At 39.3% G+C, this 24,432-nt stretch overlaps 1 protein-coding gene across 5 annotated transcripts; it reads right to left on the bottom strand.

Annotated features, from left to right (window-relative positions):
• Window positions 1-893: 893 nt before the first annotated feature.
• TGS1 (trimethylguanosine synthase 1) lies at window positions 894-23,463 on the bottom strand. Of its 5 annotated transcripts, none has more exons than XM_089517330.1 (13): window positions 23,313-23,463; window positions 19,562-19,626; window positions 18,475-18,662; window positions 16,295-17,126; window positions 15,638-15,746; window positions 14,293-14,379; window positions 11,061-11,235; window positions 8,363-8,693; window positions 7,893-8,063; window positions 5,732-5,875; window positions 4,464-4,680; window positions 3,306-3,384; window positions 894-1,173 (listed from the first exon to the last, which is right to left on the bottom strand). In XM_089517330.1, the coding sequence occupies exons 1-13, from the start codon at window positions 23,426-23,428 to the stop codon at window positions 1,057-1,059; spliced, it is 2,631 nt and encodes an 876-aa protein (XP_089373456.1). In that variant the 5' UTR covers window positions 23,429-23,463; the 3' UTR covers window positions 894-1,056. The 5 variants fall into 5 exon arrangements, with proteins under 5 accessions (XP_089373456.1, XP_089373458.1, XP_089373457.1 ...); XM_089517331.1 differs by lacking the exons at window positions 894-1,173; window positions 23,313-23,463 and adding exons at window positions 1,197-1,855; window positions 22,719-23,202; XM_089517328.1 differs by lacking the exon at window positions 894-1,173 and adding an exon at window positions 1,198-1,855.
• Between the last annotated feature and the right edge of the window lie 969 nt (window positions 23,464-24,432).

Here is a 24,432-nt window from a genome sequence, read left to right as displayed (position 1 = left end):
ACTCACTTTTTAAGTTTTCATCTGTCACCATATTCTTCATGCTCAATCTACCCTGGTTTGGCGGGGCAGGATGTATCCCTTTAGATGCTTAAAATATGTATTGCACTTCTGTGAACAATGGAATTGCCCTACTCATGCTGATAACTACTCCTAGTTTCTAGTAACCTTTTGGCAACAGCCCTGTTGCCAGTCACGATCTGAATTTGCAATTTGAAAGAAAGATGGTCATAACCAATAACAATTGATTTTTTTTTCACAAGCAGTTCATTGAATTTTCCCATTCACTGGCTAACTCTCATGAAACTACCTACCCAAATGTCAAACTCCCTCACTCCTACCAATTTCCACTCAGTTTAGAACAGACAGCAATGTACTATTCAGGGTCATCACTAGAGGAAAAATGAATGAGAACCCTGTAAGTACAGCATTTCAAGGGGACTGGGCAGCAATGAAAGACAATGTTACGAGTGTGACAACATTCCATTAATGTTTCTCTATCTGTCTGTCTACACTTTCACTCTCCATCTCCTTCCTTCCACCCTCCAAAGATTCCTTTTTGGTCAACTTCAATGCCTTTTCAACTTCAAACTGTGCATTCCTGTCTTTTCCCAGCTTTTGTATTCACAACTTTAACACAACTTTTCACATTTCTGTCTCTCCCTCTGGTTATTATCCCCTTTCTTCTTACCTCTCACCAAATCCACACTACTGAATCATATTATTTTCTACTTTTAAAAACAGATAAATTTTGTATTTATAGTACCTGTCACTGAAATAAATAGGTCAGCCTCTAAATTTAATGTAAGTTTGGGAATATTAATTATAACTATTAAAATATTAACTAAAGTCTAATAGTGAACCATATCTTTATCACTTCAATGCTACAGAAAATCTTGGTTTATTAAAAACATTTTATTAGTACTACAATACATATTCCAAACTATTTCTTCTTAAAAAATATGACAGCCACTAATTTTAGAAACAGATGAAGGAATGAACTTCAGAAATTTCAAATTATCAATTTTGCAATGATTAGTGGTTTCTTCATCTAAGCCATCATGATGTGTCTTGTCTGATTAGGTTTCCAAAATAAGCAGTTATGGTCTTCAATCTGTTGTTAAGAAAATTTTGTTCTATTTCAACTTTCCCTCCTGGTCCAGCTAAGGAAGCTACCTAAAACGTAAAAGACACAAACAAAAAGGAATAATTACATATCACAATGCAACATCAACCATATTATAGTATATCTGAGAGACAGATACAAGTGCAATCACAAACAGTAACCTAAATCAGTGTTTTCTTTTTTGGTGAGGAGAACTTCTTTATTCATGTTACTCTTTCCATCAGTAGCATACTAGTTACAGAAAGATATATTGACCCAGAAAATGCTTTTCTCTCCCCACTCCTATAACCCAAGTTCTCCATTGACTAAAATTATATCCCCATCAATAACCTGGAAGAATCTTTTTGGATCAGACCAACGTCCTATATAGTCCAGAATTCTCTGGGCAAGCAAAAGCTCAGTGCAAATCCACAAGCAAGACATCTGCATGTTAATGCTAATACTCTCCTAGTTGTGTAGAGAGATGTTGCCTCTGATATTGGAGATGAATTATAACAACTTCAATTAGTAGCCTGTAACAGCTTTATCTCCCATGAATACACCTTCTTCCTTTTAGAGTTGTCCAGATTTGCAGCCACCATCTTTGAGTAGCAAGGTCCAAATTTCAATTCAAAACTGCTGAAGTTGTAGATGCATGGTCACAAGCTCAGAGCGCCTCTTTGGGGTTTGATCCAGGTATACAGCTTTGGAAGTGTGGACTGCTGGTCTCACAAATGCTCCAACATTCTCATCCTTGATTAGAAAGGGTGTGGACACATCAAGACACTTATTGAGAAAATGGTCAATCACCATGACATCTTTCACATTTCAGGACACTTTAAAATAATTTTAGCAGAAACACTTTTTTACATTAATAATTTATATTTCTTTAGTGATATACATATTCTTGGAGGGTTGTCATAGCTTAATCTAATAACTATGTTGTTGTTAACTGCCCTTGAATTGACTTTGACTCATGATGACCTCATGAATGAGACACCTCCAAGACCTCCTGCCTTCAACACTCAGCTCAATGGTCCTTTAGTTACTCTTTTGTGTCTCCTTTTTGATACGGGAATATTTAGTTTCCAGTCTCTGGGCCATTGTTTTGTTTTTTATATCTGTTGGCATATTTTAGTTAGAACTAAAATCAATTCTGTCTCTATAGCTTGAAACAGTTCTTTTGGTATGTCATCTGTCCTGGTGATTTATTCTTCCCAATTGCTTTGAGTACAGCTTTTACTTCACCTTTCACTTTTACTTCACAAATTTTAGGTTCATCTTCATGATTCTTCCTCCATGTGCATTTATCATCTCTTTTATACAGCTCTTCTGTGTATTGCTTCCATCATCTTTTTTTGTCTTGTTGGTCATGTATTATGTTCCTCTGCTGATCATGCAACATTCTCCTCCTCAGTTTAAATTGCCCTTTGATTTCATGGATATTGTGGGAAAGATCCTTCCTTTCTTTGTTGTCAGCATCTATTTCTCTGCATTGATCAATACAATAATTCTCTTTATTCTTGTGCACAAATTATTGAATGGTTGCATTCATGGTTTTGGTTCCGTTCCTGTCTCCCTTTTCTTTTGCTTCTTGTCTGTCCTTTACTACTTAAAGTGTTTCATCTGTTATTCACTGATTCTTCTCTTTCTTTATTATTATTATTATTATTATTATTATTAACCTTTATTTATGAAGCGCTGTAAATTTACACAGCGCTGTACATGCAATCTTTTTAGTTAGACAGATAGCATTTCTGCTTTCCTCCTTGACTGTGTCCTTGGCTTCTGTCCAAAGTTCATCTGGTTCTCAGTCAATTAGGCTTAATAGTACAAATATTTTTTACAATACTTTAAATTCTGTTGAGATGTTCTTCATATCATGTTTTGGCATGATGACTGATTTTGTGTTCTCCTTCAGCTTTATTCTAATTTTTGATATTAGTAGGCTATGGTCTGTGCTGCAGTCTGTGCCTGGTCATATTTTTGCTGCAAGAATAGAATTTCTCCATCTTCTGCTTCCAATTATGTAGTCTATCATATTTTAACATGTGTTAGATCCACTATTAAATTAAGACTGGCAGGCAAAAATAGTGTTATATCCACTATTAAATTAAGACAAATCTTCAGATTTGAACTGAAGACTTAGTTTAGTCTTCTAGCCACTGTGCTATACTAGATGTACAAGTAAATTACAACTTACCTGATCTATGTCAGCATTACGGGGAAGAAAATACACAATGTTGTTGGTAATCTTTTGTGACAGCTTGAAAATTTCAAATGTAGAAAGAAGTTAAGGAAGAAAGAAATTAAATACTGCTTCAATTGGAATATTTTAAATAATTCTATCCCTTGACATTTTCAATAACTCTATCCATTGACATTTCAAGTGTGGGTCTCATGTTTCTCTGCCAACTCCCTCTGGGTCTGATGATATTGGGGGGCATGACCAAAACATGGTGTCTATGCACATGATCACCCTACAAGAAGTAATAATTATTAACCAGATGAGAATTATTAAGATATATGAATACGTGATCCTTCCTCAGGACTAAAGAGGAGACTTAATAAACATCTGAACCCTTTCAGTCCTAAAATCTATTAATTCATTTAATGCTGCTATGTTTCTATATCTCACAGTTAGATCTGTTGAGTACCTGTTCTACTTGAGCATCTGTTCTAATTCAGAAGGACAGGCAACTGTCCATGTTGCCCATGATTTTTTAAAAATCCCACCAAAAACTCCCACAAGGCCTAGAATTCATTCTCCAACTTTTTGTCATCTCCAACAAAACGGTTTCATGTGTTCTGGATATTTTGGCAGCATAGTAAGACTGCCTTCACTAGAGCAAATTCTGGAAATAATTTTGACTCTGAAAAGCTTCTTCATGCCTTCTCTAATATCAAATACAGTAGTTTGCAAGCAAGACAACTTGTCTCAGAGCTTATTCATAATCTTAGTACGCTTATGTCTGGAACTTACGCTAGTGAAATCTCTCAAGAACTGATTTATAAGAAACAGTCCACAACTTTAAATCAACTCATAGGAAAAAGGGTATAATAATCAATCAAACAAGATGGTGAAAATGGAAAATGCCTGTATGCCTGCCCTATAATTCTCTGGATTTCCCCAGTTTTAAATATTGACCATACTGAAATGTTTTAAACTTTTTCTGCAACAATGACAACAGATGCTAAGACAACAGAACAACTGGCCTCCCTGCAATTCCAAACTGCCAAGGATATTAAAATCTAAAAACAAGTGATAGATGAGAACTCCCCAAGTATATAATATATATAATAGTGTTAGCTTTTATTTTGTAAAGAAATAGCAGTGACTGGATAATTTGTAAAAGGATATCCATCAGGATAAATCATGGTCTGAACATCAAAAACCTCTGCAGTGGTATATTCAGGGCCACCCCATGGAGGACTCAGAAACACAACATCTGCTTTTAAACAGGATGCAAGTTTCATGAAATCTCCACATATGAACTCTATTCGGTCAGCCACTCCATACACTTCTGCATTATTGTGAGCAAGACGGATCTTCACAGGATCAATATCAACAGCAATTACTGAAAAACAAACCATTTTAAACACAGATAGATAGAACAGGTCAGTTCAGTGATTGGTGAAGCAGTAAAAAAATTAATACAGTGTGCCTGCTCTATAGGCGGGCACACCATAGGGGGCTTCCTGTTTACACGGAAGCCGCATCGTTATTGAATGAACAGTGCGTGTGGCTGCCGCATGTGAGCGCCGCTGCAACCACGAGCCCCACCATATAACACCTATTCTGAAAGATCTGCACTGGCTGCCTATTCGCTTCCAAGCACAATACAAGGTGTTGGTTATTACCTATAAAGCCCTACATGGCTTGAGCCCGAGTTACTTGAGGGACCGCATCTCCCCATATAATCTGCCCCGCACACTCAGAACAACCGGGAAGAACTTGCTAGAAATTCCATCATCTAAATATGCTACTACATCACAGAGGGCCTTCTCAGTAGCGGCCCCACAAATCTGGAACAGTCTTCCCGAGGAACTCTGCCTGATCACCCCCCCTAGAAACATTCAAAAAGAGGCTAAAAACTTTCCTCTTCTGTCAAGCCTTCCCCTCTGGAAAATGAACTAGAGTATTCTGATCCCATCAACTTTTTGCCTCACCCTTTTAAATTATTGTTTTTAGATTTTAGATTTGTATATTATTATTGGTTTTATCTATTTATGATGTGTTGTAACTGGTTTTAAATTTTGTGTACACTGCTTTGATCTTCTGGAAAAGCGGTATAGAAATAAAATTTATTATTATTATTATTATTATTATTATTATTATTATTATTATTATTCTATAGAATGGGGTTGAGCTTACGTGGGATTTGCCTTACGTGGGTGTGTGTCTGGAACAGATCCCCTGTGTAAGGCTCCACAGTACTTACTATTGAAGAACAAACCTTGTTTAGCTTTAACCATTGTGTTTTCCTTGTACATGCACAGTTATCTGATCAATTTACAGTAGCAATCTTTAACTTTAAACGGTACAATTAAGATTTGCCAATATTCACCCAAACACAGATAGTAAAATTAATATGTGCATGAAAGAGAAAAGGTAATGGAAACATTTACCTCTTTTTGCTGCCAAGGCAAACTGAATTGCATTTCCTCCAACACCACAAAATGCATCTATTATGATGTCGGACTTGAAGGATTGCCTTACACGGTCTGCAATATGCTCTGCAATTTTCTCAGGTGTAACAGAAAACCATCCCTCTGATAAAACAAAACAAAACAAAACAAAAAACAGTTTGTCAGGTCTTTGAATGAGGAATTAATCTGAACATAAATTAATCTGATCAATTAATCTGATGTGGAAAATTAAATGTATTCCGGCTATTCCAAGCAATATCCTCAAACATCTTGACATGTTCCACTAATAAGAGATACCTATTAGAACAAATTTTGATAGGAGATACCTGTTAGAACACCAGTGTAATGCAAGAAACAAGCCTGACATATATAGATATGAAATAGTTTTGCTCATTATTGGTTAATTTGGATTACTGTCATACCCTTCTTACTGGTTAATTGCTGTTGCTATGTAGGTTTGCATAAATGCTATATAAGTCTGATTTAACTGCATATTTGCTAGAAGACTCTGGGAATGTATGCCAGACTTTGCCTGGTGCTGTATCTTTCTAAACTATTCTTTCAATCTGCTGTCTCTCCACTTATTTAATCTAGTCAGCCATGTTCAGCTCTAAGTGGCCATGTTCATTCAATATAATGATAAGACAGGATTCGTGGATTATCCTTGTTTACTGAGGACAAGAAGCAAACTGATATATATGCAGCCCATTTACTTCGAGTAAGAGAATAAAATTACCATATATACTCATGTATAAGTTGACTTCATGTATAAGTCGAGGGCAGTTTTTGGATCCAAAATCATGGATTTTGATATGACCTGTGCATAAGTCGAGGGGCAAACACTGGAGGATGTTACAAAAGATCTAAAGGGGGGGGGGAACAAAGCACCACTTCCCTCCCTATATCTCACTCTCTGGACCACTCCCAAGCATCAGTCTCAGCATGGAAAAGGGGAAACAAATCTCAGCGTGCGCACACACACACACAGTCTTCCCCTTACCAAAAGCATCTCCAAGGCACATGGTTTGTGAAAAGGAGGACAGACCCCACTGTCTCTCTACTTGTCACCCCCAGGACTCCCAAGGCTCATAGCTTTCAGAAACAGAGGACAGGGCTTTCTCTCTCTCTCTCCTTCTCACCCCCAGAACTCCCAAGACTCATGGCTTTCAGAAAGAGAGGACAGGGCTTTCTCTCTCTCTCCTTCTCACCCCCAGGACTTCCAGGCAAAACGGAGTAGAAGCCTGGGCATACCTTCTTTGTGTTCCTTCTCTCAGCAGCAGCTTGTCAGGTCTGGCTCTGCAGGAAGGCTGAGAGCCTGGGAAACAGACACACATACACCCACACACACACACAGAGGGAAAGAGGAGGAGAGGAGAGCTGGCGCCGGGGCTTCAAACAGGGAGCCATTACAAGGCTACAGAGAAAGGTGGGCACTTCTTCTTTCACAAAATTTATTAGCATTAACTCATTGACCCTTCCATAAGACTACCCAAGATTTTGGAGTTCATTTTGGGGCATAAATTTTTCGACTTATAGTCGATTATATACGGTAAATAAGAAAGAATTACAAGGAAAAGGAATATCTCCTCCTTCAGATATTTTTGGCCAGTGTTTACATCAAAATTCAATTAAAAGCAGCTAAAAACAATAAAATATACAATATCAGACAATAGCATCAACAAGCAAGACAGGGATCATAACTGCCATAATCCCTCACCACTGCCTATGATGGCTAAAGATAGAAGCTGCAGTATAATAATGTGTGAAGGGCCACATATTCTTCACCGCTGGCTTATTGTGAAATCCTGGTTTGATGTTCCCAAACAAGCCAAAGGTTGTTGAATTTATAATCATGGCTTGTTTGAGAGGAATGTATCAGGATCCTGGGTCATATGTCACAATAAGTTAGATCTTCTTATTATTTTTACTCATTAGCCTGAAATAGGATCAAATAGGCTGCATCCATTAGAACACTGCTAATTCATAGTAAATCAACCAATCCTGGCTATTGTGATGTATTAACATGCCAGACTGTAATATCACACAATTTATACATATTACTTCATCACCAACTTCTTAATCACTTCAAAATAATGTAGCTTTTAGTTCATATAGCTCGCTATTACTATTACAAACCTACCTCTGTCTAACTGAATCCCTTCATCAAACCGAGAGAACAGCCTGTACCGCTGTGCCCAGTATTTAGCCAGTTCTGGATCAGCAGCTATTTCAGGGGGTAGAGATGGTTTATTTCTGTTTTTCTTCTTCTTGGCCTTTCTGTTTTTCTTCTTTTTTATAGCATTTACTTCACCTGCACGATGAAAACCACATTGCCTCATTAGATCATCATTCCTGACTTTAAATTTTTTATTAAGAATCTATTTTGATCTTATTATCAGCAAATGTACTTCTTGCTTCACTTTCAGCAGAATGAGTAAACACAAAGACATGGCTAAAGGACCTTGTGGGGCGATTTTCTAGGATGCTACATTCTTAAAACAAATATAAAACACTATTTTTCCTCCCCAAAATGAATGTTCACATGTGTGTGCATAAAATGTTATATACATACAATTTATTTTAAAAGCTTTACTTAGAATTATCTCTCACCTTCTGTTTCCATCTGCAGATAGTCTGGAATATCCAGAGGAACTAGTTCTCTTTCCAAAGGACATACTTCTGTTCTCATCTCATCCTCAGGCACCCGAGAATTACAATTACTTGCTGCTATCACCAGCTTTTTCTTCTCAATGCTATTTTTTTTAATTCTGCTAGAATTTGAACCAGGAAGTGGCAGGTCACAGTTTTGGATATTTGAATTGTTTTGTGAGCCAGTATCATTTTCCTGTTCTTCTGAATCACTGCTGGTGGAAGCATGAATTGGTTTGTTTTCAGATGTCTCTTCCATAGGTTCATTCACTTGCTTCAAGAAACTTTCGACCTAGAACACCAAGCATTACAAAACATAAATTTGAACAATAAAATAAATTTGTAAATACATTGCTACAGATTTTTTTTAAAAAAATATACATACTTGGAAAAGGATATCCATCAATATAAATCATTGTCTGAACATCAAAAACCTCTGCAGTATATTCATGGCCACCCCACAGAAGACTTAGAAACACAACCTCTGCTTTTAGATGGGATGCAAGCTTCATAAAATCTCTGCATATGAACTCTATTTGGTCAGCCATTCCATAAACTTTTGCATTATTGTGAGGTGCTGCAAGACCCCTTTGCATTCTGATATTCCAGACTAACACGGCTGTCTCTGAATACTTCATTTTCTTATCAAAGAACATCTAAAATGCAAACTATATTTTGGCAATTGGGATATTAATGTGCACCCCCATTCGCTTCAAGTGGGTCACTTTCCTCCCATTTTCAGTATGACTTTAGTTTGAGTTTTGCAGTATGTGCAAATTATTTTAAAAATGGTCATTATACTATTTCAGTTCCAACATTATGCCATAACACCTCAAAACCTCAGAAAAAGAAGCAGCTGAAATAACGCTAGCCAAATAGCCAAGCACATGATAACATAAGTAAAATAATCAGCATAGATAGCAGAATTAATAACAGGGAATATATCACAACAGCCCTGTGGAATTATTGCAAAAGCAACTGCAATATTAGCAGTAGAATTATGTTAACAATGGCCAGTAATGGCCTTTTGACAAATTATAACTGGTGGTATTTATATTAAGTGCAGTAATAGCCATGGAAATATAATAAATACTAATAGTAATAATGGACCATAAGGACTTTATGGATAATCATGTAGAATGGTTCATGCAATAATAACTGCAATAATAACCTAAGTAATACAATCCCAATGTTAATAAGGAACTTGTGATGCAGTAGAACATGGTCTATGTAATCGAGACTGCGGTAACAGCCAGCAATGTCAATAAGAAAAGAATAGTGTCAGTAAAGACCTTGTGATGCATTATAAAATGGTTTATGCAATAAAGACTGCAATAATAGACTAAGAGATATGACAATGTTCATGAAGACCCTATGAAGTGGAACAAAAGGCTTATGTAATAAAGACTAGATAATTGCCAAAGGAACATACTAACAACATCAGTAAGGACCTTGTTAAGTATTGTGAATGGTTTATGTACTAACAACTGTGATAATAGCCAAAAAAAATATTATAACAGTGGCCAATAACTGTGGCCTATGCCATATGGACCATATGAAGTAACAACCAGATATATGTAATGAAGGCTACAGTAATCACCAAACAAATATAGTAACTATAGTCCAAAACACACTGCAGAAATAATTCAGTTTGAGACCGCTGTAACTGCCCTGGCTCAGTGCTAGGGAATTCTGGGAACTGTAGTTTTGTGAGACATTTATCCTTCTGTAAGAGTGTTCTGGTGACTCAATAAACTACAATTCCCAGGATTCCCTAGCATTGAGCCAGGGCAGTTGAGGCTGTCTCAGACTGGATTATTTCTGCAGTGCGTTTTGGACCTAAGTTACTAAGGATGTATCAAAAATATGGATTATGTACCAAAGACCAAAGGAATATGGTAAGTGGCCAATAACTGTGGCCAATGAGCAGCATATAATGCAGCCTATAAAATGTTTAATATAGTAGCCTGCAATAATAAGGAAATGTATGTAATGACTGCTGCAATATTAACCATGGCAGTAATACCTTACAATGAGGTTAAAAAATTAACTATCAGCATCTAAGAATAGTATGACAAGCCAGATAATAATGAAAATTAAGTAAGGAAAATTAAATGAAAAAATGCAAAGAACATGCAGATTAGATAGGGACACCCCAAAGCAGGCATCCAAAACCAAAGAAATAATCAAGGTCCAAAAGGAGCACATCACTGAGTGTCAACAGAGTTGGAAAGGTGCGTAAAGCATGGGCCATTATAACCAACACAGAGTAATAGCAGATAGCAGAACTAAGACTGGTAGGGTTTCGATCAAAATTAGTACAGGCAGTAATTATAATACAAATCCATAATAGTAAAATTCTTGAATAATGACTACCCAGAAGCACTAATAATAGGCAACTACAGTGTGGCAAGGAAACAATGGAATGCATCAAGTGCCTGTAGATGGGAAGGGCAGGAAGCAAAGTACGGTCCTTTTGTCAGACAATATATACTACAAAATGCATAGGTGACAGGTACCTGTGCAGGCCAAGGGAAACATGAAAATTAGGACATATTTGATACCATAAATAAGATATCTAGAAAACAATAAAAAAGCGAAAGCTTAATATATTTTCCCCTACCAACTCTATTAATTTATAACAGCAAACAATATTTACCTTATTCAAAGTTTCACTCTTCTTAAACACTACCATTTCAGGCTCTTCTGTAAAAAATATATGTTTGTTTTTGGTCTTGATTGTTCTGCGCATGTCCAACACCTTTGATTTAAATTTCATGTTTTTATTGAGATGAGTTACTTTCCGTTCACTAAAGCCAGGAATTTCTTTGTATCTGGGAATAAACACAAACACACATAAAATTTCACCCTACCTTTCAGTTTGAGAAACAGGTAGAACCTATTTAGTGGAAAAGATTTTTTTCAGCTTCACTTGATATTTACCGGCTGTGAATTCTACTCTTGAGATTCTCCTTTAAATTATGCTATATGAAAAGGCCCACACAACAATTTTTATTTTTTTGGAATCACCTTTATCAACTATCAGGTACAAAACCCATTTTTCTCTTTCAGAACCCTCCAGTCTCCTAAAAATGCCAAAAACTAGGAAAAGACTGGGAAAAGCCACTTCTGGTTTTGAACAGCCTGCTCTGTTCCTAATGAAATAATAGATTGATAATTGACTGAAAATGCTAGCAAAAATGTTGATTTATACTGGTAAGAATAGTTACATGGCTGTATAATACAGATACCATTAAGAATGAAGAAGGGGGGAAAAAGCCTGTGTAGTCACAAATGCTTCCTTAGAGATGTTTAATTCCTTGGCAGATGAGCATGTATATCTGAAAAAATACAATGTATACCTTAAGATGGTTAAGGACAGGGGTAGGCAACCTGCGGCCCACGGGCCGGATGCGGCCCGGCGAGGCCTTGGGACCAGCCCCAGCCCGGTCCTGCCGCCAATTGCCGCTGGGGCCTTTGTCATCTGGCGTGCAGGGGCAATTGTCTATAGAAGCCTCAGAAACATGCATTTATATTAACATTTTTTAAAAAATCAGCAATTTTTTTTGCGTGTCCTCCACTTTTTTTTAAAAAGTGTCCACCATTTGAAAATTTTATCCTACATTTGTCCCGGTTTATTTATTTATTTAAATATTTTGAAAATTATTTATTTATTTTTTGGCTTCGGCCCCCCAGTTGTCTGAGGGACAGCAACACGGCCCCTGGCTCAAAAAGGTTGCCTACCCCTGGTTAAGGAGATACAGGCGACAGAACTCTGTATTCTGTATGAAATGTCTGTGTAATGCCTTAGTAGACACTATGAAGTTATGAAAGAACTTGATGATAATGGATAAAAGGCTACGTTAAATGCTTTAGTTCCTATAAAAGTAAACACCTAGAAAACCGTGTAATGTGATGTATGTAATATATGATGCAATGCAATGAAATTAAGGTAAGGCCCTGGACATTGCTATGTTTGTGTTTCTCCCCAAGATTGTTATGTTTATATATCTATGAATGCCTATAATAAATAGCCTAAGAGTACAAAAGAGCCTGCTCATTTTCCATATAAATATCCTGAAATTTCAATACTTAAGAATGCTTAAGTGGAATGTTATTATTAACTTGGCATCCTGGTTTAACCACCATTATGTATTGGTCACCGAGGAGAACAGAATTAGCTGACATGTGGCAAGGGCCCCAATCCCTCAGTCCAAGAGGTGGGCTGGGGAACCATGCCTGTTTCACAGAAAAAGGGAGGTTTCCTGGAGGGGCTGACAGCTACATAAACATCACTGGGGGGCTGTAAGCAGCCCCAGGGAAACAGTGTATTTTAATACATTTATAACAGTGTAGCAGAAGCATCTAATAAACTTTGTACCAATCCTTTGAATAAAATGATGACTTTCATTCCAAACCAGTTCCTGAATCCTACCTCTAAAAACTAAGTACAGTGGGTCCTTGGTATACGCGGGGGATCCGTTCCGGACCCCTCCGCGTATACCAAAATCCGCGTATGCTCAAGTACCATTTGTTCCAATAGCGGCGCGCATGCACGCGCGCCGCCATTGGAACAAAAGTTCCTTCTCCCTCCCTGCCTCCCTCCCTTCCCTTCCCCTTACTTACCTTTACTGTTGCGGTGCAGCGGCTTGGCCTCCGCCACCGCCGCTGCGAGGGAAACCGGGTGGCAGCGGCGGCGGCGGAGGCCAAGCCTCGGCTTCCTCGGCCGTGAAAGGGCGCGATGGCGGTGCTGGAGGCCTCTTGGCCCCCAACAGCACCGCCACCGGGCCTTTCCCATGGCGGACGGCGAGGAAGCAGGCCTGCAGCGCCGGAGGCCTTCAAGGCCTCCCGCGCCGGCATCCGGCCTCCGCCGCTACCGAAGGTCCGGATACCGGTGCTGGAGGCCAAGAGGGCCCCAGCACCGACACCCGCCCCTTCCGCAGCGCTGAGGAGGCCGGGTGACGGTGCCGGAGGCCTTGAAGGCCTCCCACGCTGCTACCCTCCGCGCGTCCTCTTCCCCACCTCCACGCCTTTTTTTTGGAGAGGAGGCGCGGAGGGCAGCAGCGCCAGAGGCCTTCAAGGCCTCCGGCACCGTCACCTGGCCTCCTCAGCGCCGCGAAAGTGGCGGGTGTCGGTGCTGGGGCCCTCTTGGCATCCAGCACCAGTATCCGGCCCTTCGGTAGCGGCGGAGGCCGGATGCCGGCGTGGGAGACCTTGAAGGCCTCCGGCGCTGCAGGCCTGCTTCCTCGCCGTCCGCCATGGGAAAGGCCCGGTGGCGGTGCTGTTGGGGGCCAAGAGGCCTCCAGCACCGCCATCGCGCCCTTTCACGGCAGCGGCGAGGAAGCCGAGGCTTGGCCTCTGCTGCTGCCGCTGCCACCGTTTCCCTCGCAGCGGCGGCGGCAGAGGCCAAGCCGCTGCACCGCAACAGTAAAGGTAAGTAAGGGAAAGGGAAGGAAGGGAGGCAGGGAGGGAAGGGAGGAGGGAAGCGAGGCAGGGGAGGGAGGAGAAGGAAATTGTCCCCAATGGCGGTGCGCGTGCATGCACGCCGCCATTGGGGACAATTTCCCGATTTGCCATCCGCGGATGCTCAAATCCGCGGATGGCAAATCCGCGTATAAGGAGGGCCGACTGTAATTCTTGTTCACAAATGAACACACACATTCATTTTGTTTGATTTTATAAAGCTTTTCTGAAGGCTAGGAAAATGTTATACTTCGACAATTTTAAGTATTATCAAAGGTTTCTGGAGAAACTGAAGTAGCATTTCAACACATAGAAACCTCAATTGCATTTCAACACACAGAAAAAAGATATATTACACACTTGAAACCATGAACACTAGTTTTAGTGAAAGATCATTTAAGACAAACAGAGGAAACATTATCAATAACCTTCGTCCTGTACCATGCTTGAGCCCCAGGAGACCAAAAACATTTTCTGGATCAGCCTGAGGATCTTCTTCAGCATCTAATTCATGACTGGAAAGAAACCACAATACATGTGTTATAACTCATAGCAAGATGGGAAAAAAAACCCACAATTGTTCATTGTCTTATTCTTTGAATTAAGGGTAAACAATTTTTAAATACTTATAAAACAGTTAACTATGTAGAAAAATTATAATTATTATTATAAATTATAATTTTCTTCAGCTTGTTAACAATTTCAGAAATGTATTGCATCTTCAGAAATATATTTCATATTATCTCAGGCCCGAAGCAGATGGATGGCAAGGAGTGGTCCCTGGCTGTTCCAGCCGCAATCAGCCCAGGACCACAGTGACTGCATGGCCAGCTTTCAAAGTGGGCCACAGCTGTGGTCCCAAATGGGGAGCTGCCAGGAGTTGGTTAAATCTACTCCTTTTTCTGGCACCTTCAAGTCACCTTTGGTGGCCTTAAAACAACTTCTGGTAACTTTGGGGGTATGTGTCATCTGAACACTGTGTCCTTGAAGCGGCAAGAAACCATTTCTTTTGGCCCATCTGTTTTGGGCCTCAGATAATGTTCCTTTTGGTAAGAACCTATTTCCAAAGCTATCTTCAGTGAAACTGTCATAAATCCTTTTTGCCCAAAAAGCATATATATATATATATATATATATATATATCCGTTCTGATTGCAGAACCATTTTTCTCCAATGTAGAGGATAAATTATGGCTAGAACCTAATTCTGAAACAAGGGACGATCTTTTAATAATAATAATAATAACAATAATTTTCATTTATATTTCCTGCCTCTCCCTGCAGATCAAGGTGGGATTACAACAACAGAAACAACGGTGTGGTACAGACCGGCCTTTTGTGCCGTGCTGGTGCTGATTTTAGGGTTAGGGAGCGTGCACCAACTGCACACTCCCTAACCCTAGTATGTGTGGGGGCCGCCATGATTGCATGGCCCTGTCCACACATCGCATGCATCGGTGATGTCACAGCTGCGTAGCGTCCAAATGGTGCTGCACAGCTGTGATGCCATCACACCATCCTATGGTACTTTGCTGCATTGCAGTTGTGCAGCAAACAGGAGCTGCTTCTAAGCGCTCCTTTTTTGCTGTGCTGCGGTACTGTGTCATTTGGTTGCTGCGGTAACGCTGCGCAGCAAAGAGAGGCAGCCTCAGCTTGCCTTTTGCAGGCGGTATGTACCATGCCATTATTACAAGATAAAAAACTACAATTTCATATAAAATACACTCAATAAAACAGTGGAGGATAAAATGAAAAAGTGTGATTGATAACCTGCCTCCTCTTTAATTTAGCATGTTTATGTTCAGGTGGCTGTTCATCACCATCACTGTTATTGTGTGACTGCCCACCTCCTGTGGAAAGTGCCTTAGACGACTCCTGTGAAACTAAAATGGAAACAGAATCTGCGTGAGAAATTATCACAGAGACATTATTTCTGAGCCTTTTCTTACTTGGAAACTATGGTCTAATCTAATGAACTAGTTATCACATAGTAATTCTATCTCTCCCACCCACTTGTTAGGTTTAAGCACTGGATTTTAAATATCAGAGCCTCAAATACATTCATACTTTCTGTCCTTCTTGACCTTGGGCAGGGATAGAGAAAAACCAACCACCAAATTCCTTGTTGCTTTGTCACTGAGATACATACTGTTGTCACCACACAACTGAAGAAATCTTTAAAAAAAAAAGAAAATAAATCTTTTTAAAAAGAATGGAGGATTTTCATGGAATGGATGCTTTAATCAGAGGGAAAACCTCAAAGCCATATGAAAGAGTAGGAGGGGAATTTTGACCTTGATATATACAGGTAGGCCATATTTCAAAGGAAGGAACTGGCACAACTACCTCTGACTATTCCTTGCTTAAGAAAAGCCTATGAAAATCATAAGGCTGCCATAAGTAGACAGGCAGTACATACAAACACACCAACCTGTTTGGTTAGAAGACCCATGTTCAGAAGATGTACTTCTTTCCTTTAGATTCTCATCAGATTTCTCAGTTCGGTTAGAATCACAAGGACATGACCTTTCCATGCTTGTTAAACTGAGTCCTTGACTATCATTACTATCAACCATGTTTTCCAATTTGCTGTCTTCTTCTCCTTTCGAGCTCAGGTTTATTTTACTGATCTCCATAAGAATGTCATTATTATACTGATCACCGTTTAGAGTTGGATTACCATCACAGTTGGCAACAGAAGGAAGAGAGCAGAAACCTGAGTTCAGAACTTCTCTGAACTGTCCATCTGCACTAACATGCTGTGTCCTTCCTTGCTCGATTTCTAGCTTACTTGTATTCATTTGTGGACTTTGGTTCTGTGCAACATCCACAGTCCAACCCTGACTTGCCCAGTAATGAAACTGTTCCCAGTAATACCAGTATAATTCATTATAGTGCTGCTCCCATTTTTCCTTCATTTCAGGATTATTCCAAGGCTCACTTATGGATAAAAGCTCAGAATTTACATTCTCCTGTTTCTCCTGCCAACTTTTCCAAAGAAGTCCTTCTCCATATTCACCCCAATATATTTCCCATTTTTCTTTCGGATGCTCATCAAGTTGGTTGTCTCCATTTTCACAGTGTTCATCAATCTCCTTTTTAATTAAGGATGGATCATCAGAAAGAGAGTGGTTATCTTCAGTCTCAGGGTCTTCTTCCAAAGTCTCCTTCATTACATTGAGAATATCTTTTTGCAACATCTTTTTCTTTTTCTTTTTTTTCTTCATCACTTTGTTACTCCTCTTATGAGTATTCTCTGATTCCTGAAAAAGATTAAGTAATAAACTAATTTGTGAATGGAATGTAAAGTTCTGATACAACTGAATTGTGTCATTCATTTAATACAGGCCCATGTCACTGCTAGACTGTAACAAGACCAAGTGATCATAATGTCTTGACAATTTCATTATCTGCAATTTGTTATCATCTTAATTTAGCAACCTAGCAGAATTTGCTTTTTGGTTGTGCTTCCATCCAAACTTTTCTATCTACATTTTATAAAAGCCTATTTTTCTTGCTCGTTTCACACATTTCAATGCAGCTCTCATTGTGCAGCAGGGAGGGTAATAACGTCCTCCAGACCCAATAGCCCTAGCTAACATAATTAATGGTGATGAATGTTGAGAGCCCAGCAGAACCTGAGAGCCCAGCACTACCCATCAGAAGTAGCAGAGATGCACTCTCAAGAGGCTGTTTGAGAAATGAGATTATTTTAATATTTTTAGCATAGATTTTTCTCTTTTGACTTTATTGTTTAAATTCACAAGCACTCATAGGATGAGGGTAAAAACTAAAGAATACAAGACTCCTTTAACAATAGAAAAGTGTTTCAGAAATAATGGTTTCTATGATTTACTAAGTAGTACAATGTGTTAATCCTATCAAATATTCTAAATTCTCTAGAATAGCTTTTGAAAACTAATTCTACAATATGAAGTCAAAGGCTTTCATGGCCGGCATCCATGGTTTTTTGTGGGTTTTTTGGGCTATGTGGCCATGTTCTTGAATATTTTTTTCCTGACGTTTCGCCAGCATCTGTGGCTGGTATCTTCAGAGAATTCTACAATTTTAGAAAAGCACAGGCCTTTTGAATCCACAGACCAATTTAGCCAGAAAAAAAAATTCATACCTTAAAATGATGTTTGTGAATTCTGAAAGGATGTTTATTTATTAATTTTTAACTGTCATTACATCAGCTCACATTTCACTTCCATTTATAAGTATCTTTTAATGTTATTGCATTTGAGAATTCTTTAATCACCTGAATTGTTTAATCTCATCATTAACTACTACAGGAAATAAAATCTCATCTATATTTTTCTATCAGGCCAGAGGCTGTCATATAGAATTTATGAAGCCACACCAAAACAAACAAAGAAACCAACCAACAAACAAAAACATTCTTCAAATTTCAGGAAAAAAATATCTCTCTAACTTGATTTTGCTATGAAAAATATTAAATGTAAATTCAAAAAATTGCCAAAATTAAGATTAACAAAAATGCAGAGGATCTGTTCGACTTTGTTTGTTAATTGCTCAGGTTACTTTTCACATCAGTCATTTTAAAATAACACAGAAAAACAGCAGTATGAAAACAAACGGAATTTTTACCATCATAGTCATATGGGTTGCCAACCCACCAAATTGTACAGGCAAACCCATACTCTTCATAAGTTCTGTCTCCGAATCTAGTTCAGTATCTTCCACTCCAGGGGCATGGCTGTGTGATGACAAGTCAGCAGTCCTAAAGGCATCATGTTTCTGCTCATTGTTCTCATCTTCAGTTACTTGATCTTCCTCTGTTAATATCCAATAAAATGCTGGAATTACACTTTAATTTCATCTTCAATTTGCTATAGGTTTCTGGTGCAGAAAAGCAATACTAGCATTTTTTTTCCTGAGCAAGCATTCTGTAGCAAACATTTTTTTAAAAAAAGTAAAAATTCTTCATTTAGGAGAATCCTTTCAGGCTTTTTAAAAAAAAATTTTTAAGGATCTCTTGAACATGCCAATATACAATAAGTGCATAATCAACACAAGTGTTTTTTCAACACTGTGTGTGTACCTAGATTAATTTAATTATTTAAAAAAATCAAACATTTAGAGAACTATTGGACATCATTCACTTCTGCAGGCATAATTACAAGAGCCGGTATGAAATGTTGAGCTTTTGCTTTCAGAATTGGGAAGATGGCAACGAACTCTCCTCTTGGAGACCCCACCCCCACCTGCTTGCCCTAAACTGCTCTGGAGGGAAATTTCAGAGCAGGTTTTTGGGAAGCGCAGAGGGCTGGGCATGGGGTAGAAACCCTAACACTACCACAAGTATCACATTGGATTTAGATCAGTGGAAGAGAAACATTGGTCCAAAACACTGCAGAAATAATTCTGTTTGAGACTGCTTTAACTGCCCTGGCTCAGTGCTAGGGAATCCTGGGAATTGTAGTTTATTGTGGCACCAGAGCTGTCTGATAGAAAAGGCTAAATGTCTCACAAAACTACAGTTCCCAGAATTATCAAGCATTGAGCTAGGGCAGTTAAAGCGGTCTCAAACTGGATTATTTCTGCAGACCATTATCTCATATAGGATATTCAAAATATGCATTTAAAACCAGACATTATAAGCATAATATGGTTGCAGAGTAAATGGGCCATATGGCTGCAAAAATATTTATTTTATGTTTCATGCATATCTTACCTATACTGTTATCTTCCTCTTTGACATAAAATCCCTTTAAGCCTAGCTTGTACAATTTCCGATCCCTGTAAGAAAATACATAAATACATTACTTTTAAAGCCATAAATGAAATACTGGAAATGAAATACTGGAAAGAAAAAGTATACAAAAAAGAGGTCTTCTCCATACTACCGTTATAATTTTTTTAGAACATTTCCCTAGCATTCACTCAGTATTTCAGTACAGGATTCACTTGTATATAGGTTGGGATAAATAATCTATAATGTACCTTGTCTACAGAGGAAAAAAGGTTGTAAAAATGTACAAAATGAATGAAGTGTTGCCACTAAACAGAATAAAGAAGATCCAAGCATCCATTCCAAAACGGAGAAGAGACATGTACTGTATCAAGTTAGAATTCCTTAGAACTGTAGGATGTCCATTAAGCCAATGCTTCTAAACTTTTGGTTCTCCAGATGTTTTGGACTTTAGCTCCCACAATTCCTGGGCATTGACCCTACTGGCTGGGACGTCTGGGAACTGAAGTCCAAAATATTTGGAGGACCAAATGTTGAGAACCACTGCACTAAGCAGTTTTCCCACATTGACTGTGAAACAAATAATGAACTAGCCTACTTAGATTGAAGTGTTAGGCGGAGTCATTATCCCTAGGAAGATAATGGAAATCCTAACTGTTCAATCTTGGGCATCACTTCCTCAAAGTGCTTTTAAAATTTATATCTTTATATTCTGCCCTTCAAATATATTATCAAGGTGGCTTACAATAAAATGTTTAAAACACTATAAAATACCAGATAAGACTAATAGGGTTATGAAAGCAAAATCCAAACAAAAGCAATCAATTTGTAACCTTCCATCCTCCATACGCTAGAATAATAAAACAGGTTGCCTAAGTAGCACAAAAACACAGAGAAGGTGCTGAATTAATCTTTCTGGGTAGACTATCCAAGTATACAATACCCTGTATTGGGAGAAAAGTGGGATATGAATCATCAGCATCATCTCACAATCCTTCAGACAAGTATACGTGGAGATATCTTGTCCACAAATTGTGAAGTCCCTTAAAGCAGTGCTTTGCAACTCTTTGTTGCTAAAGACTGCAACAGACACATATTTGTGCCAAGTACCTTCAACTGTTTCTTTCTATCCCTAAATTCACTGCAGACCAGGAGCCAGGCACCAGTCCACAGACCACCAATTTGAGCAGCCCTCTTTTACAGGGCAAGGCCTTAGGTTTGTGGAAGCCAGTACAGTTGGTAGACAACAGGCCCAATTTGTTCAAAAAGCCCAGCTACTAGTCTACCTCCCATATTCTCTATTAACCACAGCTGACAAATTCAAGGCCAATATAGTACAACAACATTCTCCCCCAGATTCATCAAATGGAAGGCAAAGTCCAGGCTTTCATCCCAAACCTAGCTAGCAAAGTGCAGATTCTAATAAGCACATTCCTAACTTTGCGTTGGACAATAATGTAGCTGAACTGAATTCCCACTGAAATCAATGGGTCTTAGCTCAGGACTAAGCAAACAAATTGAGAGCCAGCATGGTGTAGAGGTTTGAGCACTGGCCTATGACTCTGGAGACCAGGGTCCGAATCCTAGCTGCGCTACTGAAACCCACTGGGTGACCCTGGGCATGTCACTCTCTCTCACAGGAAGGCAATGGCAAATCCCCTCTGAAGAAACTTCCCAAGAAAACCCTGGCTTAAGGTTGCTGTAAGTTGGAAATAACTCCCTGCATCCTGTTAGTGATGCCCCTGATTACATTACAATTGATGCTTGAAGGTAGCTTGTTCCTATTACTTTTTTACCCATCTAATTCCAAAGAACCCAACAACAAAAGTAAGCAAGCTGTCCTGCTGATTTCTATTCAGCCAAATACTATGAAATTCATGAGGTCGCTGTAAGCTGACAGTCAAACTGAAGACACATTTGTTGTTGTTTACTGCCTTCAAGTCAATCTTGACCTATGCCAACTCTGCTAATCACTGTCAAAACTATTTTGCTAGTTGGCAGCCACTGGAGTGGTGATAGTGGGACTCTTTCACACTATTCACCACTATGATTCCATTGCTGTATCCTGTGGAAATCTGGGTTTGGTGAGTCACTAGAACTCTCTAAGAATTCAAAATGCTTGTACCTAGACTATAAATCCTAGGATTCAATAGGATGTTGCCAAGGTATGTTAAAGTTGAATGATAGCATGATAATTGCGTAGTATTTTTTTAAAAAAGCAACTGTCCCATCCTACCGAGTAACTATGCAACTAAGGGTGCGTCTATACAGTGGGCCCTTGATATCTGCTGGGGTTTGGTTCCAGGACCACCACTCCCCCACCCCCCGATACCAAAATCCATGGATGCTCAAGTCCCATTAAATACAATGGGATAGCAAAATGGTGTATAAATCAATGGCAGGTTTTGAGGCCAAAATTATGGATCTTTATATGACCTGTGGATAAGTTGAGGGTAAAACTTAGGGGCATGTAACAAAGGATCTAAATAATGAAGCAAGGGAAAACAATGCCAAAGAACTTACAAAATTCCAGCAGACCTAACTTTGTGGTCACTTTAAAGGGTGGATGGATGAGAGAACAGAGGGAGGTCATTGTTTCCAGGACAAATTACACTCTTTCCTTTCACTGGGGAATGGATCCCTTTTTAAAAAATGAGAGTTAAAGTACAGTACCTATACTGACCCATGGATAAGCCGACTCAGTTTTTTTGGGGTCAATTTTTTAACCTAAATTTCTAGACTTATACAAGAATATATACAGTACACACACACACACACGTATTTGAATATTTTCAAGCTGGATCGTTGAATCTGTAGATAAAGAATATCTTTATACTAGCCTCATGAAACTGGAATAAGCCTTCTCTTCAAAACATTTGTCATTGGATAACATGGGGGGCTGACTGTACTCTAGAAATAAGGCAGCAGTGCTGTAGTTCCATCCTATGGATTTGTAGTTTTACTGGGTCTTTAGCCTCTGATGCCAAAGAGTACTGTTGCCCCCACAAAACTACAAATCTCAGGATACTATAGGATGGTGCCATGGCTGTTAAAGTGGCGCCCATTGTCCCTACACTCTAGAAATAATGCTGTGGAGCTGCAGCCCCATCCAACGGTATTTTACAATTTGTAGTTTTACCGGATGTCTGCCAAAGCGTGTTGTTGCCTCATGTTGTTGTTGTTGCTGCTGTGTGCCTTATAGTCGCTTCTGACTTATGGCAACCTTAAGCGGGGGGAAACCCTTATCATGGGGTTTTCTTGGCAAGATTTGTTCAGAGGAGGTTTGCCACTGCCTTCCCCTGAGGCTGAGAGAGCGTGACTCTCCCAAGGCCATTCAGGTCCAAAACACACTGCAGAAATAATAACCCAGTCTGAGACCTATTTAGCTGCCCTGGCTCAGTGCTAGGGAATCCTGGGAACTGCGATTTACTGTTGCACCAGAGGTCTCTCTTAGAGTAGGCTAAAAGGCTCTCACAAAACTACATAATACTAATAAAGCATTAAAGCATTAAAATAATTCATTAAAACAATCGAAGACAGTTCCCAGAATTCCCTAACATTGGGGCCAGGGCAGTTAAAGCGGTCTCATACTGCATTACATTCAAACCAGGGTGGCTGGTGCCTCGCAGAAACTACAAATCCCAGAATCCTGTTGGGTGGCGTTCCAAGCAGCGTGAAACTGCATTATCTCTGCACTGCAGACGCCCATCAAAGAGGTCACAAAAAGGCTCACTCGACGAAGGTGCGGGAGCACAAGCAGAGGATGCTCCTGGAGCCCTCTCCCTTTCCCTCCTCCTGCTCTTCTTCTTTCTCTTCCTGCAGGAAAAGCAGCAGCTCTGCCACCAGCATGGCTGCCTCTCTCTCAAGACAAGAGAGCGCTCCTCCTGGGGAAGGAAAAAGCCAATGGACCAAGCTCCGGGGAGCTTAGATAGAGAGTGCACTTCCGGCGGAAGTGGGTCCTCCCTTGACGTCACCAGCATGCGAGGCGGACCCAAAGGAGGCCCTCTGAGGGGAAGCTGGTTCTGGCACTGCAGACTAGCTTCCTCCTTTTCAGCCTTTTGCCCAGGAGGAAATAATAATAATAGTAATAATAATAATAATAATAATAATAATACTCTTGCTGCTTCTTGAGGGGAAGCTGGTTCTGGCACTGTTTCCTCCTTTTCAGCCTTCTGCCCAGCCTTCTTCCCCTCAAGAAGCAGCAAGAGTATTATAATAGTAATAGTAATAATAATACTTTTGCTGCTTCTTGAGGGAAGCTGGTTCTGGCACTGCAGAGTGACCAGGCTTCCTCCTTTTCAGCCTTCTGCCCAGGAGGAAATAATAATAATAGTAATAATAATAATAATAATAATAATAATTTATTTTTACTGTGCCTCTCCACCCGGATCGAAGCAGCTTACGATAAGGATAATAAGCACAACAATAAAAAATAAAACCCATTGTCGCTCCCACCAACACACAATTAAAATCCCCTTTTACAGCAATTAAAATAACATCCAGTCATTAAAACACTCAAGCAATCAAACAACAACAAATTAGTTTATCACACTAGCAGGATCCTGCGGGCAAACGGGATTTAAACGCAATTTAAAGCAAAGTAAACCCAGAAATGCCTGAAGTTTAACACACAACGTCGCAGTTGACGTGAAATAATGTAAAGTTAAACTGCAGTTAAAGTGGAAAAGAAGGGCAGCTTTTTACCTTCAGAACATCCTGAAAGTAAAAAGCTGCCGCTTTTCTCCGCTTTAACTGTGGTTTAGCATTGTGTTATTTTGTTTTAGAAGTAATTCGGTGTGATAAACTCCTCGAATTTGCAAGTTTTGTTTAAATTCAAATGTACTTTAAATCGC

Source organism: Sceloporus occidentalis, unplaced genomic scaffold (genome assembly GCF_023333645.1).
Source record: "Sceloporus occidentalis isolate IW3139 unplaced genomic scaffold, rSceOcc1.0.p SCAF_3, whole genome shotgun sequence".
Classification (NCBI taxonomy): domain Eukaryota; kingdom Metazoa; phylum Chordata; class Lepidosauria; order Squamata; family Phrynosomatidae; genus Sceloporus; species Sceloporus occidentalis.
The sequence above is the reverse complement of the archived record's forward strand: the minus strand, read 5'-3'. Positions and strand labels throughout refer to the sequence as shown.

Excerpts from the sequence above, each read along its gene's own strand:
- TGS1 (XM_089517328.1), bottom strand. The coding sequence starts at position 23,428 with ATGCTGGTGGCAGAGCTGCTGCTTTTCCTGCAGGAAGAGAAAGAAGAA. Across the intron at positions 4,681-5,731 it reads TGCCTTGGCAGCAAAAAGAG|TAATTGCTGTTGATATTGAT; the intron begins GTAAATGTTTCC and ends TTTGTTTTTCAG. Across the intron at positions 3,385-4,463 it reads ACCATGATTTATCCTGATGG|ATTTGAAATTTTCAAGCTGT; the intron begins ATATCCTTTTAC and ends ACTTCTTTCTAC.